Raw genomic sequence first — 17,257 nt, 5'->3', positions numbered from 1 at the left:
AGGTGTAGTGTTTGCAGACAGTAATGCTAAACATCCTGCTTCCTTTTCTAGTCCCATTTTTCTAATCTTACTTTCCAGCATTGGCTAAGATGGAGGACTTACAGGCTTCTCTTAAGATAAAAGAGCAGAAAGGACATTTGAACTTATCGGCTTTGACTTTCTGTCCTACTCTCTGAATGGCAAATTTATTTCGGTTCCATGTTTGTTCCAAGATTTTTCTGAGTATTTTTAAAAGATTCAAATCCCAGAATCAGAAAATGATGAACAGAACAGGCAGTGACCTAAAAGACATAATTTTGCATTTTAAAGATTGAAAACTTTGACATAATATTGGTAAAAGTTTTCTTTGTATTAAATCTCAGTAGTCTAAGTAGGAAGAAACAACTTGGAGAAGTTGCATTTTATTCCTATTTTAGATACTCATATGAAATAGTTTTGGTGATTTTATCTTAGATTAAATATTTAAAGTTTATTTAGACACTTAGTAATATTTTAGATTAAAACTCTCTAACTTATTTACTATCCCTATGAAATATTTTAGACGAAAATTCTGTAATGTGGTAGCTATTTATTAGGTCACCTATTATATCTTACTCATTTGGATTTTAAGGTTTTAGTCTAAATTTTCCCTTTACATGTGGGAGGGTGCAGTTGCAGTTGGCAAGTTTTATGGAGCATAATAATTCTGGCCTTGGGGAATTTCTTTTCCTGCTAAATATAGGGTTTGCTTACTTAGTTCTTGTTTCTACAGCAGTAGGATTACAGTTTAAATATATAATAAGACCTCAAGGTAGTTTGAAAATAAAAGTTTGAAAATTACAGTTTGAACATGTGATTACACCTTTAATAATAAAACAAATTAGGAAATGTCAAAGGAAAGAAGAACTTAATATGTGAAACATACTGTCAAACTCATCCTGTTATAGAATACCTCTTCTACCCTCCTTATTTCTTTCTTTCCCCCTCAGATTCACAAATGATAAACAATAAAATATTGAAAACGAATCCATATGAACTCCCTATTTTGCTGGAATTAACTCCATCATAGCAATTTATTCTTCTTTTAGATGAGAGAAATGTAGGCGATTAGGCAAAAGGGACATCGGAACAAAGCAAAGCACCTACTTATTCCTGTTTGTTGTTAACCTTAAAAAGACTCATGTGCTTTTGTCTAAGTAAAGTTTTACACTTCTTTGAACATAAAAAAATTGTTTCAAATCTAAATTAGTTCCAAAACTGCAGTGGAAAGTATATTTTTTCATTTTTAGAAAGATAATAAGCATGTTTCGGTTAACTTGAATTAATGACTGGATTGTAGGGTTCACAGAAGACATACAAGGTCCGTATGTTGCCCACAGACTTTGAGAAATACACATTTACCAAAGAAGGCAAAGTGTAGTGTTTGCAGACTTTATAAGCCAGCAACAATTAGGGCCTGGAACATAAAAATCATTGGACATTAGTAAATCTGTCATTTTTTCCATGGCCCTAGACTTTATGTCTTGTGAATGTTTCTTCTATCTCAAATACAAATTAACCATTTCTTTATGGTTCTTAGGATATTGGGACATACTATTTTTGGACTGTAAGTTTCCTGTGTATTTAAACCATTATCTTTTCCTGTAACATCTGTCCTTAGTTTTAGTTTATTTTTGTGTAAATCATACTTTATTTCAAGTGCATTGATCCTCATTAAGTCTTTATTACAAGAATGGCTTATATATAAATGTAAAACCACAGGTACCAAATATTGGTTTGTCATTTGTTTGTGCCCCCCCAAATTTTTTCTCTTCCTGAAGTGTACCAACCAAAAGTATTAGAACAGGAAATAGAACCGGAAAACATTAAAACAGTTCATGGTAAAATGAAAATTTCCACCCAGGTTAAAAAAAAAAAAAAAAAGGGAGCAGTGTCGTCTGCAGTGGGTTCCCTGGAGCTGCAGAGAACGAATTTTCCATTCTAGAGAAGATGTGCTACCTAGCTTGTTTGATGTTGTTATGTGTGTACAGACAACAAGTAGTGTCACAATGCTGTAAATCATGCTCAAAATGACTTCTCAACCTGGTTTGGCCAGTTTGAAATTTTAGGTTTCCTTGAATATATAACTTATAAAATACTTTAATTTATGTCATCTTAACTAATTCTTGTAATAACCTCCTGAGATACACAGAATTGTTAAGGGACTCAAACTATGAATACTACAAAACTGTTCACATTGTTTCAGTTAGAATCAGAACTCAAATCTTCATTCTTATTTCATTGCTCTTTCCACAATACTGTGCTGCCATGAAACCTTGGGTTGGGATAGTTGATGCTCATTCCTTAGGGAACATAAACCTCTTTCAAACAGGGCTTTTTGATTTAACCACAAGTTACAGATGAGTACCTAATAATAGAGAGAGTAAACACGTCATTTCACAAAGGTGTTCTGCAGCAAGAATGTGATGTGAATAAATATCTGGAAAAGACGGAAACTAATCAAGAAAATTCTTGTATAGATTTAAGCTCCTAGTAGTGCATATACTGAAGAGAGGACACTTTCTCTGTTTGCTTTTTAAATTTCCAATAGTCTCACTTAAATTCTTAAGTTAAAGGTACTTTGCAAATTACATAAACCAGGGATATCATTAACAAAAATAAAAAATAAAAAATGCAAATAGAGCTTGATCAGTTATCATTTTTTGTTCTTAATTTTTAATATTTTAGCATGCATAAAGTTACTGGGATTAGGAGATTTGAAGGAAAAGAAGGCAAGGGAAGAAAGGGAAGAGAAGAGGCTGTAGGTTCCTGGTACTAAGGGGTTGAGAACCCAGGGGAGAAGAGTTCCTTGTCATAATTTCATTTCATAAGTTTGTCTAAGGCTAGGCTTTGTACTAAGCTCTTATCTTGAAAGGAAAATTTTTAATTGTTCTCACATGATTACATTTCCCAGCAGCTCAATTTCAGTCAGGCTTTCGGACTCTGATCCTTAAGAGTTGGGAGAGTGGAGATATGGGAAGTACTCTCATGGAGAATTATTCATGCCTGCTGTTCAGCTTACCCCATGCCGCATCAAAGACGTGGCATTATTGAGAATTCAGAGTGAAAGGAGTTGGATGCTTTTCAGGGCTTTGTAAAACATTTATTTTAAATAAGTCTCTGCTTTTTGGTTAGCTTTCAGTAGTAAAGAAGCATGCCAGCCACACAGCATGGGGTCTTCCTGTCTGCTGCCCAGGACTCTCTTCTCACCAGATATAGGGAGACAATCTACTGAACCTTACTCTCCCTGTCCCCATTTAGAGTCTACTCAAACTTCTTCCATCATCTATATTTTGATAACTTTTTATTCCTTTAAGTAAAACATGCCTTTTGAAAAAATGTTAAGTACTGGCCAGGTGCGGTGGCTCACACCTGTAATCCCAACACTTTGGGAGGCTGAGGCGGGTGGATCACCTGAGGTCAGGAGTTCAAGACCAGCCTGGCCAACATGATGAAACCCCATCTCTACTAAAACCACAAAAATTAGCTGGGCATGGTGGCACATGCCTGTAGTTCAAGCTACTTGGGAGGCTGAGGCAGGAGGATCGCTTGAACCTGGGAGGCGGAGGTCGCAGTGAGCCAAGATCATGCCCACTGCACTCCAGCCTGGGTGGCAGAGTGAAACTCTGTCTCAAAAAAAAAAAAAAAAAAAAAAAGAGGATATAAAGGAAAACAACACATTTTTTCTCCACAGAGAAAGGTATTGTTCTCCCCGCTTTGAATCACCTGTCCTCAGACCTACTTCTTAAAAGGAAAACATCGTAAACAGCTTGGCACATATTCCTTAGACCTTTGTTAATGTACACACAAACACGCATGCGCGCAGTTGTTTACATTGTTTTAAACCGTGTTCTGCTTCATATTTTTTTCATTAATTTAGTCAGTATATTTCCATGTTAGAATATGTAAATTTTCCCAACACTCCAATAATAATTTTAAAATTTATAGAATTATAAAGCACAAAAACCATGCTGAACTAATGCTGGATGAGCTCAAGTGAAACAGCAGCGTAAAGGGTGGGGACACTGGTTCAGGAGAAAAGAATGAAAGGAAAGGGATAAAGAAGAAAAGCTAAGAAGAACATAGGTTAGTATAATTTCCAATTTCACTTACTCAATGACATTAAAGTCGTAAGGGTGTTATTCTTGAAACATTGACGTGTTTATTTTGTGGTGGTGAAATGGAAAAAGACAAGTTTGGGCTTCCGTTTCAGTCTAAATGTGTTACTTGGCCATACTGCTTAACTCTCCTGAGCATTCCTTTCCTGATCCCCTAAATGACAAGATTAGACTTGGTGTAATTTATGGATCTTTCCATTTCTGATTAGCGCTTTAATTTCCTGGAAAAAAAACTAAGAGTTTTGTAAGGTATAAAGTAGTCTTTGTTCTGATATATTCTTGGTTGTTCTTGTCCATTTCCCATTGGCCTTTTGCTAGGCTTATTACATGGGTCATGTTACCTACCATTCCAGCATATATGAACACCTGCATTCAGCTTTACAGTTGATAAAGGGATTTCACACACTTTATCACATCTGATTTTCACAATTATTCAGTGTGGTAAATTTAGCAGGTGTTATTTTAATCCCCATTTTAGAGATTAGGAATTAAGAGGGGCCTTGGAGAAATCTAATTCCTACCTATACTGTCTCTGGTATGGATGGCTGAATAGACATAGATGGTCCAGATATAATAATTATCTAGCTCTTATTTGAGCATTTTAGGTATGGTTTATTGGTAATAATGAGAAATAAATATTGATACTGATAATACAGGATAAAGGAGGTTTAAATTCACTGAAGAGATTTTGTTGTTGTTGTTGCCTCAGATGATCATAAGGAATCTTTGAGGATATCATTAGACAAAGACTTGGAACTTTGAGACTTTTCCTGATTCTGCCAGATGCTGCCTTTATATTCCAGATTCTCCAATTCCAAGAACCCCCTTGCAGTTCTCTTTATTCTCTCAGGTCTCTCAGGGCATTTTATTTTGCATTTTCTCATCTTGGAATGTTCTTCCTTATTATTTTTTTTTTTTGTTTGTCTTTCTGTCAAACTTCTACTTATTCTTAAAGCTCAGGGTTTACCCACTCTGGAAACTATTTGCTCACTTCATCTGCAGACACTGGTGCTCCTCTCTCTCTCCACCGCAACATTTAAAGTCTTCATTACAGCAACCATCTTTCACCTTCCTCCAACCTGTACCTACAAGCTACTTAAGAGTAAAATAAGGAGTATCTTTTCATTCTTATATTCCAGACACAATGGACTGTGATGCAAATGCTAAAAATATGTATTAGTGAGTAAATTAATTTCACTGAAAATTACACTTTTTGTAAAATTTTAGATTTAACTTTAACGTAATTTGTTGCAGGAACTTTCTCCTTTCCTCATCAGTATTCAATGTTTAAATTTTAAAATTAGGAGGTACATAGAGGGAAGTGGTCAGCATGGTAAAAATACTTGTATTCATTCTGATCCATTTTAGAGTAAGTTGCTAATCTCATGTTATCCTGGAAGAATTTAACATGCATTTTTGGACCATTCCCTTGCTTTCAGGCACAAGGTGATATTCCAGGTTCATCCCGTTCTTTGTCTGCTTCTGGAATCAGCCCTTTTTCTAAGGGGCTCTGGTTCCGTTTAGTAGAGAATAGTAATATTTAGAAGCCAAGCTCAGTGCCCTCGTTATGCTCTTTGCTATTAGTGTCATTGTTCTCAGACCCGGTCAGTGGACAGAGCTGGTAATTATTTACATATATATATATATATATATATATAGTGTGGAAACACATGCTGCACGTAGCAAACCATGAATTGATACTGATCTCTCCAATTCCTACATAAGACCAGAAGGTTCGTTCATTCTAGTTTTCTCCCTCTCCATATTTGCAACTCCCTACTGTGATAACGAGAAAACTGGCTATTATAATCTAATATATTTACTTATTTAATGAATCCCCTTATGTATAACTAATGTATTTCTGCTGCATCCTCTTCCCCACTGATTCCTTCCTTATCCTCTTTCGGTTCTGACACACCATGCCAGGCTGCCATCCTCACTGCACAGACTCTGACACCTCATGCTACTGCTCTTCAGGGTCACCTTCCTCCCCCTTGGCCATCTCTGACATTCTGTTATGACCACTGTCAGGTCTGGCTGCCTTCGTCACCTTCTCAGGCTCTGACTCTCCACACTGGCTGACTCCTTCTCTCTCCCCTAGATCCATGGATGCTTCCTAGCTGTGCTCAGTCTTTGGCACCCAACACCTGGCCACTACTTTGGTGGACACCCTGCTCTTCCAGCTTGGGCTCTGACAGATCATGCTCGGAAAGATACTCTGCTGATCACACCTGGGTCTGATAGTCAGTGCTTGTGCGCACGCATACACCCTTATCCCATTAGTGATGCAGCTCTGATTTCCCATGTCTCTTCCCAAATCTGGACACCTTCAGGACCCTACTTGGGCTCTTACTGTCCACACTACATTCTCTCCTACTTAGATATACTTTTCTTGTTCAAGCTCCAACACCCCTCTTTGGGTCCCTATAGCTCCCCTTCACACAGACACTATTGTGCTACACTCCACCTAATGACTTCCAGGCTGGATGGTAAGGAAGAGAAGGGAAGAAGAAGAAGAGAAAGGGGTGAGCCATCTTTTAGATTCCCTCATTAGTCCTTCCACAGAGAAAATGCATGCACGAAAATGTTTAGAAGAGGCCAGTTTACTTCATATTTGCAATAGTCACAAAAGATCTGAACTGAGAAAAAACTGAAACCATTAGAGAAAGTTAGATTTGAAGTTAACTGTCCTTTCACTTGGGGAAGTGAAGTCTTATTTCTTTTTTGGGTATTTCATGTTTTGTTCTGACAAGCGACTTCCAAATTAGACACTTAGAAATAATAAGGCTAGTATGGAGACTTGATATTCTTCTGTCCCAAGTATCTTGTTTTACAGACGAGGGAATTCATCCTGGTGAGGTCAAATGACTTTCCCAGGTTTCCCAAGTGCCTGAGTCAGAAACGTGACGTTTTTCAACACGCTGGCCAGTGTTCTTGGCATGCTACCCTCATTATCATTTAAAAGTATTAGATCTTTCAGGCAAATTTCTAAGTAAAATATATTTTATATATTATACATTATATTTTAAATTGTAAGTATTTTTCTTTTGTAATAATAGTACTTATAGAATGCCATATTTTGGGCCCCAAAATTTATCTGGCTGGGTGCAGTGGCACAGGCCTATAATCTCAGCTATTGAGGAGGCTGAGGTGGGAGGATCACTCGAGGCCAGGAATTCTGGGATGTAGTGGGCTGTGCCAATCACTAAGTTTGGCATCAATATGATGCCCTTCAGGAGTAGGGTGGTGGTGAGTGGGGACCACCAGATTGCTTGAGGAGGTGTGAACTGGCTCAGGTCTGAATGGAGTAGGTCAAAACTCTGTGGTAGTTAGTAGTTGGATTGTGCCTGTGAATAGCCACTGTATCGCAGCTTGAGCAACATAGTGAGATCCTGCCTCTTAAAAAATAAATAAATAAATAAATAAGTAAATGAAACATTATCTGGTTATTAGTTGATTTGAAATGCTTGGGACCAGAAATGTTTCAAATTTGGATTATTTAAGATTTTTGAATATTTGCATATATATAATGAAATATTTTGGGGATGGGACCCAAGTCTAAACACAAAATTCATTTATGTTTCATATACACCCTATAAACATAGCCTGAAGGCAATTCTACATAATATTTCCAATAACTTTGTGCACCTGTCAAATGAGGTCAGGTGTAGAATTTTCCACTGGTGTTATTTCAGCACTCAAAAAGTTTCATATTTTGCAGTATTTTGGATTTGGAATTTTTGAATTAGAGATGCCTAACATGTAGTTTTTTGGTGATTATAGTTTATTAGTCTGGATGATCTAGAAATTAGCCTTACCTATTTGGTAGTTAGTAACTTGAAATTTTCTGAATACTTTCTCTTAATTGCATTATGTTAACTGGGCTTAGTAAAGTTGGCATGCAGGTTGGTCATTTATTTTACTGTTTCTTATTTTGTGGAGTTGATGGGCTGCCATAATGTATGTGCATAGACATGAATGACTGATAAATAGATAAATTATATATTCTAAAAATCCACAATGTAAGATTTGTATTTGTATTTTTATTATTTTCTTTTTTGAGGCAGAGTCTCACTCTGTCACCCAAGCTGGAGTGCAGTGTCCTGATCTTGGCTCACTGCAACCTCTGCCTCCTAGATTCAAGCCATTTTCATGCCTCAGCCTCCTGAGTAGCAGGGATTACATGTGCGCACCACCATGCCTGGCTAATTTTTGTATTTTAGTAGACACAGAGTTTTTCCATGTTGGCCAGGTTGGTCTGAACTCCTGATCTCAAGTGATCCACCCACCTTATTCTCCCAAAAGTGCTGAGATTACAGGCCACAGTGCCCAGCCAAGATTTGTGTTTTTAAAAACCTTTTATATTTGTTAAAATCCAACACTTTATGAACAAATTTAGTTTTAGAAAAGCTGGAAATAAACAACTTGCTGGGTATAGATTAGCCATTTAGAGTATTCATTAATTTCCAAAAATCATTTTGCATCATGGAGGTCCAAAGGAAAAATAGGCAACAAACTATATTTTAAAATCCAATAAAAGGCTTGAAGAGTCCCAGGAGCTGAGTGATTTAAGAGCACAACTTACTCTTAATATCAACAAGTGATATTAACTTACTTCTGGCCCTTAGGTGAAATATTTGCCCTTTTAGCATCAACATAATTCTGTATATTATTATTAACAAATGCATAGATTTTATAATTGGAAAGAGCAGAGTATTAAGATCATTTAGTTAATCTTCCTTCAGGCATGCATCCTTCTAGCACATATTATAGGTGGTCACCCAGGATCTGTTGATTTGAATCACTTTTGATCATGGAGAAATCACTATCTCCCAAGGCAGCCATGCCTTATAATTCTGCAGAAACCTTCCTCTGGGTGACTTTGCCCCATGACTGCTGCCTTCTGTCCCCTGGAGTTAGATGTAATATAGTTAAACCTTCTTCCATATGACAGTCCTTCGGCTTCATCTGCCTAGATCCTTAGCCTCTGGGAATGTTCTCTACCTGTCTCTTTCTTCTGCAGTTATGTCTTTAGGTTCCTCTTGTAAGATTAAGATTTTTTTCCCTTTCCCCATCTTCTCCCCCTTGTCTAGACTTAATGTCTCTTTAAAATGTGCTATTTTAGGAGGCTGTGCATTCTCCTGATGAAAGGCAAGAACAGCACCTTGAATTCTTTTTATTGTCCTTAGTCACGTGAATGCAAAATATCTGAGACAGGTCTCAGTCAATTTAGAAAGTTTATTTTGGCAAGGTTAAGGACGTGCCCCTGACACAGCCTCAGAAAGTCCTGAGACATGTGCCCAAGGTGGATGGGGGGACAGTTTGCTTTTATATATTTTAGAGAGACATGAGACATCAATCAATATGTGTAAGATGTACATTGGTTCAGTTCAGTAACTGGAAGTGGGGGCTTCCATGTTAGAAGTATAATAGACAAGAGACAAAAGGTTACATTCTTTTGAAGCCACGATCAGCCGTCCACTGAATACACAGTTTAGTCTGGCCCAGTGAATCTGCATTTTTTGCATAAACAATGGAGAAGAGAAAGCAATCAGATATTCATTTGTCTCAGATGAGCCTCAGAGGGATGAGTTTGAATAGAATGGGAGGCAGGTTTGCCCTAAGCTGTTCCCTGCTTAATGTTTCCCTTTAGCTTGGTGATTTTGGAGTCTCAAGATTTATTTTCCTTTCACAGCCATCTAACAGTGAAGCATGGTTTCACTTTACACTTGAACCGCTATATCCACCAGATACAACCTTTGCCTCAAACACCACACTCGCTTTACACAAACCTGTTGACATCACACCTAAGTCAGCTTTTCTTGAGCCTCCATATGAACAAATAAACATGCCTCTGATCTGCGGATATCCCGCCAGGAAGTGCCGGCTTGGGTAGTGCTGCCTCAGCTAGCCCGCCACCGCTACCGTTGGATTTCCTCTTTCTCCTCTGATTTTAAGAAGTGAGACAAAAAAGCAATTCCTGTTAATCATGTAGACAATGCAAGGGTCTCCAGGTTCCATTTCAGGAAGCTGGTTTCATCAAGGTCACGAAAAGGTGCATGCGTATCTGAGACCAGAGAGCAGTTAGGGACCCCGACACGGAGGTGGCATCAGGTAACCCTTAGGGATGAGGGTAGGGAAGAGGGCCCGGCTGATGCTGGGAATGAGCAGCGCAGGCGGAGGGAAGGCCGGCGGTCCTGCGCCCCGGCGTGGACGCGTGCGGGAGTTCAGGCTGGAGAAATGGGTCACCACGTGCTATGGAGGCGGGGACATGGCCCTCCTCCCCTTATTTGTAAAGAGTGCCGGAGCGGATCGCGGAGTTTCACTGCGGACCTGTCAGAGATACAGAGGTTGTGGGGGCGGGAGACAGAAAGAGAGAGATCCAGAGACCGAGTCTCACGTTGACACGCAGACAGAAAGACGCAGAGACAGACAGAAACAAACAGATAGGAGAGGTGAGAGGCCAGCGAGTCCTTCTGATTAACTTGCCAAGCCCAGAGAAGAGATCCGGGTAGAGGGAGGGTCCCGTTTAGACACGCAATCCCCAGGACTCCGGAAGAGCCCCTTTCTGCAGTTCCTTGGGGACTGCACGTCTCACCTCTTCTAAGTTTGCGGCGGAGAGAATAAAGCAGAAAGACAGGAAGAGGAGGTGGAGTTCTACAGTTAGTGTGGTTTTAGTTTTTCCTAAGAAGTGGCGTGGTTTGGGGCTTTATATCCGGGAGGAGCATATGTACGCAAATCCTGGGGCGTTTGCAAACCCGGATTCGGGGCGTCTGGCCCCATGCCCGGCCGGGCTTTTGAGGGCTACTGCCACGCAGCGTTTCTGGAGCCGGCCGGCTGGTGCCCTGGTGGCCTTTATCTCTGTCCCCCTTTGTCCTCTTTATCTCAGGCTCTCCAGGAGGCCGGGGGGCCCACTCCGCCTATCGCTCCCCGCGGCTACGCTGCCACTTCAATGCCCCGCAGGTCGCGAGCTGCTGTTCTTTCGAAGGCGTCGGAGAACCAGAGGCGTCCCGCGCCACCTCTGACTCGGAGCAGCGCCGAGCACTGACGCTCGCGCCCTTGGGCACGGACGCCAGTGCGCCCGCGCGCGTCCCTCTGCGCGGCAGCCAGTCGCGGGCCCTCAAGGGGAAGCCCAGGCCAGGATGACCCCGGGCCGGGCGGTGGCCGGGCTCCTGCTGCTGGCGGCCGCCGGCCTCGGAGGAGTGGCGGAGGGGCCAGGGCTCGCCTTCAGCGAGGATGTGCTGAGCGTGTTCGGCGCGAATCTGAGTCTGTCGGCGGCGCAGCTCCAGCACTTACTGGAGCAGATGGGAGCCGCCTCCCGCGTGGGCGTCCCGGAGCCTGGCCAGCTGCACTTCAACCAGGTAAGGCCGTCAGGCCCGGGCAGCCCTCTGTACTGTGGGTGTCCCTAGACCTCACTTTGTATACGAGCCGTTTTTATTTGGGAAAAGGGCAGGAGAAAGAATCTTGTTTTATTTCTGAAGTAGAAGGCGGTATCTGGTGACACTTGCTTTTCACTAGACGAGGCTAAAGGATTAAAAGGTTAATGTTGTTAAGGGATTTGGCAGCCAGTAACTGCAGTTTTACGCCCGATGAACTGAGAGGTCAGACTCTTGTGATTATAAGGTTTTATTGAAAAGTTTATGCAGTAGTTGAGGGTGTGACGCCACCTTAACATGCTTTTTAGATAGGAATGAGTTACTTAAATCTTCCCAGAAAGATAACGGCTCACACACTTCCTACAAGGTCAGCAAGGAAGAAGATTATCACATGCCACCCTGGTTAACAGTTGCCCGGTGGGTAACCAGTGCCATTTGAAAACGAGATATAATGTAGTTCTGGCTCCTGTGTACATTACATGAGGCATTCAGGGCTGAAACAGGGGCGGCCTTGAGACCAAGCTTCTAATTTGGTCATCCAGATGGTGGTAGACTAGGCTTATATTGTTAGTTCCTTGTCATATGTCAGGTCTAATATTTGATTCTAGTATTTATCGAAAATGATTAAAAAAAAATTCTTCAGTACACAAACAGGGTACTACTAGGCATTTGGTAATACCTTGGCTTTGAGAACAGCTTGGAACTACCTAGGAGCAATTAAACATCATACCTGTTTGTAAACATAAAATCAAATTATTCCTAATTATTTCTATAATAAATACTCTGTGATTGGGTAATTCTTAAAATTGTGAAGTAGACAAAGTGTAGTTTCTGCATCCTTCCAAAACTGCTCTCTGTCTTTTAAAACTCAGTTAATTCAGTGCTTTGACTTGTTTTCATTTACTCCTGTCCCACTGACAACTGCTACTGGAGAGCAGAATATAGTATTTTCCACATTGTTTGTCATTTTTGGACGATGTTAGTTTGTTACAAAAAGTTTTTGGAGTCCAAGATGTTTGGGAAATGCTGCATACTATACTCTGCTCTTGGAAATTTGGCATTTCCTAATGAACATGACTTTAGATTACAGTTAGGGAAACTGTAATCAAATAAATTCCATGTTAATAACATTATAGGTAGGTTGGTATTCTTTTTGTTAGAAATATCTTACCACAATTAAAATATATGGCCCTTAAGGAAATGTAGAACTTTCTGACGCCATGACGTATCAGAGGTGGTCTCTCTTTGACCTAGAAGGGTTTTGTGGTCCCCTTATGCATGTTCTTTAGTAAATTGTCTATAGTTCCAGTTCTGAGCATGCTATTATATCTGGGGTAATATCTGAGAAATGATGTGTTGGAAAAATGGAAATGCCCACAAATTATGCTAATATTTAAGAAAATAAAGTATTTGCTGTCTAGTTGCATTCTTTTCTTATCAAATACGGGGAACAGCTGAGCTGACTCCAGTATTTCCAGGTAGGTATGGTCATGCGCTTGGAAAGAAACTTAGAGGACTGACTTGAAGCTGCCTATCTGTAGCCCACACATTGTTTTGACTTGCATGACCTCCTTATCTTGCAGTGTCTGGAGGTGTTGATGAATTTTAAAGGGGCAAAAGACCTCCCCGCACCACATTCACAAAGACATTGGAAAACATGCCTAAATTATTTAGGAAAATTGGTTAAGTGTACCAGTAATATGATTCTCTGTTTATTAGCAGGTAGGATGTCTCAATAGGTAAAATTATATGTATCTTGACACCTTTTTTTTCTCATTCTTATGTTTGCATATTTAACTGCCCTCATTATGGCCTCTGTGGGCAACAAAAAGAGACAGGAAGAAGCTCATAATTACCTTGGAAAGAAAAGGAAGCCAAGGAAAATTTGCCACTTAATCAGCCTAACAAACATCTCTTTGATGTTCTCTCTTTTTCTTTCCTTTTCTTTTTTTTTTTTGAGACTGAGTTTCACTCTTGTTGCCCAGGCTGGAGTGCAATGGCACGATGTCGGTTCACCGCAACCTCCGCCTCTCGGGTTCAAGCAATTCTGCTGCCTCAGCCTCCCGAGTAGCTGGGATTACAGGCGTGTGCCATCACACCCAGCTAATTTTGTATTTTTAGTAGAGATGGGGTTTCTCCCTGTTGGTGAGTCTGGTCTCAAACTTTTGACCTCAGGTGATCCGCCAGCCTCGGCCCCCCAAAGTGCAGGGATTATAGTCATGAGCCACCGCGCCCTGCCTGATGTTCTAAAAAGTCCTAGTGAAAACAATAATCATTGGTTAAACGATGACAAATGAAATACCAATCCAAAAGAATCCATCGATTTGCTGGTAGTTGACGGACTTGAGCCCACGGCATTTGTGTATGCTCCAGTGTGAAACCACCCAATTCTGGAGTAAAATTTTAGGGTCATTAATTCTCACATACCCTAAAGAATACAACTTCAGTTTCCTCATAGGGTGGAATAAACAATGCACACGTTTATTGTGAGACACTGGTTTTTGACTTTGAAAAAGGCTAATAAAATTTGTTTTAAGGTCCAGGAATTTACTGAATCTTCTACAAGACTTAGTTTTCAAATAACTGTTCTTTTGGTTGAGGGCTGTGATATTTATTAGGTCAGCTTTTCTCAGGTGATAGACTAATGAACTCTGGAGATTTGTTAGACAATTTTGGAAGGTTTTCTAAATATTTTTCTTCTGTATCCTTAAGTAAGTACTATTAAATTAGCTTGTTGCTTTGGGATATCAAAGAGGCCTGAGTTCAAACTTTAGACAGTAGAACAATTGAGCCAATAGTTTTGCTTCTTATAGCTACTGACAGTGCAAAGAGTTAGATAGAAGCAGTAACCCAAACAACAAAGAGGAGGGAGCCCTTTTAGCCAAATGGGTCTCTGGAGCCCTCATTTCTGGATAAAGGTCTGATCTATTGAGGGGAGTTTCGAGCATACACAGGGAAGCCCCAAATATCTGGATACTCCTGGGTTATTAATCTAGGACATTTAAGAATGGCCTCAGTGCTGCCTTTTGTTTGTTCAGGTGTTCCTTTCTCATTCTTCGAATGTTCCTTTCCCTCATTTCCTCTTTCAATTACTGTATTTTCAAGTTCTTATGTGTAGATAGTGGTTAAACAGCCTGATAGAAGGAAGATCCTATTTTCTGAATTATCATACTGAGCTGCTGGAAATGCCTCCATTCAGAGAGTTTCTTCTTCTGATACATATTTTTTGATATATATCTTGCAGCCTATCTCCTGCATTGCACATAGTTTTTTTCTTCTCACATTTCTACCATCACCTGGTTGCCAGGTTCTATTTTTTAACCTTTTTCAATTTTCAATATTCAGTCTTCTCAAAGCAACACTCTTTCTTTCAAAAAACTTCCATGAACTGTCTCTTAGCTGGTAAACTCTAAATCTTGAGCCTAGCATTTATGGCCTGATTGTCCTGTGTCAACCTACTGCTCCAGACCTAGCACCTACTAAACTAAACTACTCACTGCTCTATGGATTCCCATAAGCTTTTGCTCAACCACTTCTGAGCTCATTATCTTCCTTGGACCCTTCCTGCCTTTGGCTGAAATGTTCTTCTTTTCCTTAAATTGCTCTGTGAAAATCTACTTTCTTAAGCCCAGTTAAACTGCACCATAAAACCTTTCTGGGATATCACAGCCAGCACTGATTTACTGATTTCTGTATTTTCTGAATTCCTGAAATATTTTTTACAGTGCTGATGTCACTTAACTATTCATGTGTTCTACAGACATTTTAAATGTCTGCTGCACTCTAATTTGAGTGGTTATTTTAAAATACAAATCTGATCATATCATTCATCCTGTTAAAACAATTCAGTGCCTTTTAGATAAACTTCAAACACTTATAGTGGCTTTAAAGTCCTTTTCTGATTTGGTCCCTGAGTGTTTCTTAAACCTTATCCTTTGTCACAGTTCTAATTTTAATGGACCATTTACAGTGCCTGGTTCTCTAGAAATACCTGATTATGCTCTGGTATCAGTTTAGACATTACTTCTTCTGAGTAGCCTTTCTTGATCTTCTCAAGAGTGTAGTCGAAGTCCCTTCAATGAAATCCTGTATTTCTTGGTGCTTGTGCAATTATAACATATTATATATTGCAATTATATTATAACAGGTAAATTATTTTATATGTATTGCAGTTTTCTGCTTATGTGGCTATAACCCCTGCTGCCTCCCTCTACCCTCCAAAAGATTTTTAACAAGTTGAAGGGCATGGTCTGACTCCTCTCTCTAGGGACTAGTGTAGTGCCTGGTTTATAATATGTATTCATTAGATTTTTTTTGAATAGATGGGTGAAGATTGTTTAAGATGAGGTCGATAATTTGAGTGCTTACATGACTTTACAGTCTATTGGAGGACATATGACATATGCGCATATAATTATAATGCATGATACAGTGATACGTCTGATTAAGGAACAACCCATTTATGCCTAAGGTTGCAGTTTTGTGAATTTTTGCAATCAGACCTTGGCAATGACCTTGAGCAGAAGGATATAAATAACTCCCACATGCTTAGTGTTCCAATAATGGAACACTAGGAATAAATGTGTTTAAAAACCAAAGTGGGATAAGACCTTTGTTTTCAGAAAATTAATCTGATGTGGGAGTGTGGAATGTATTGGAGTGGGTAAAGGTGGGAGCTAAGGAGCCATCCACAGTGGATTTCGTGAGATGTAAGGACCACTTGAATCTGGAGAAAGTCAGAAGGTAATATAAAGGCTCTGCCTGCAGAGACTTCTAGAAGAGCAGGCATGGCTGAAGAGTATGCAAAAGGCCCCAAAGATAAGCCTTTTCTATTTCAATATTTTGCCTGTAATGGTTATTTATTTAAGTATTGTTAGATCTCTTCCTTCATTATCTTCTGGCCCTGTGATGCCAGAGAGGGAGAAAGAATAACTCTGGGCGCATATTAATGGTGGCCAGGCTAGTGGTATGTAGCAAAAAGGAGTGTATGTATGTGTGTGGATACTGCAAACATGTTGTTTGCATTGCCTGTTGTCATCTACTGCAGTTTTTCCTGGGGTAGGGGTAATGATGGGTTAGATGAGGGTGTTTCTGGGAATCACTGACTGTGGACAGAAGAGATAAAGAACATTAGTTCTTCTTCTTTTTTTTTTTTTTCCTCTTTATGGGCTGAGAAATGGTGGGGGTAAACCTTCTAGGAATGCCTTCTAACCTGCTTGTTCAGGTAAGAAACTGGAAAGGCAGGACAGAGGGTGAGGTTACCTGGGTCTCTTGTCAAGAATCCTCCAAGACAATGGCCCCATTCTGATCTATTAGATCACTCTCACATAAGGTGATTGTGTGCAGTATGTTGATTGTATTTCAAGGCTTTGGGAAAATGAGGGACATTCGTAATTCATTTGACTGTGATGTCAAGAGCTTAGTTTGCCTTGATGCCAGGTGTGATTGGGATCCATTAGGAAAATGCTTTTCATTCCTTTCATATCTAACTCCCAAAATCACATCTTTACCCACTATTCTAGGAGTCATATGAACCCTTTTATATGTAATATAATAATTATAGCTAGGATTTATTGATCTTTTACTATGTGGCATTACTCCCTTAACCAATTTATTTGTATTATCACATTTCATACTCATACTAACTCTATGATAAAGGTCCCATTATTATCTTCATTTTATACGTAAGAAAAATGTGGCACAGAGAGGTTAAGTAACTGGACCAACGTCACAAAGTAAGTAGTA

At 39.8% G+C, this 17,257-nt stretch overlaps 1 protein-coding gene and 1 pseudogene across 2 annotated transcripts in view; one reads left to right on the top strand and one right to left on the bottom strand.

The window, feature by feature from the left end:
• The window catches only part of LOC112624348, a 102,595-nt pseudogene extending 96,352 nt beyond the window's left edge, over positions 1–6,243 (bottom strand).
• Positions 6,244–10,437: 4,194 nt separating this feature from the next.
• The window catches only part of SLC39A8 (solute carrier family 39 member 8), a 92,245-nt gene continuing 85,425 nt past the window's right edge, over positions 10,438–17,257 (top strand). Inside the window, exons 1-2 of one of the 2 annotated variants that reach the window (XM_025386140.1) lie at positions 10,438–10,591; positions 11,026–11,497. In XM_025386140.1, coding sequence (XP_025241925.1) covers positions 11,279–11,497 — 219 coding nt within the window. In that variant the 5' untranslated portion in view covers positions 10,438–10,591; positions 11,026–11,278. The other variant, XM_025386139.1, reaches the window with a different exon arrangement.

This window comes from Theropithecus gelada, chromosome 5 (genome assembly GCF_003255815.1).
Source record: "Theropithecus gelada isolate Dixy chromosome 5, Tgel_1.0, whole genome shotgun sequence".
NCBI classification, from domain to species: Eukaryota; Metazoa; Chordata; class Mammalia; order Primates; family Cercopithecidae; genus Theropithecus; species Theropithecus gelada.
The sequence above is the reverse complement of the archived record's forward strand: the minus strand, read 5'-3'. Positions and strand labels throughout refer to the sequence as shown.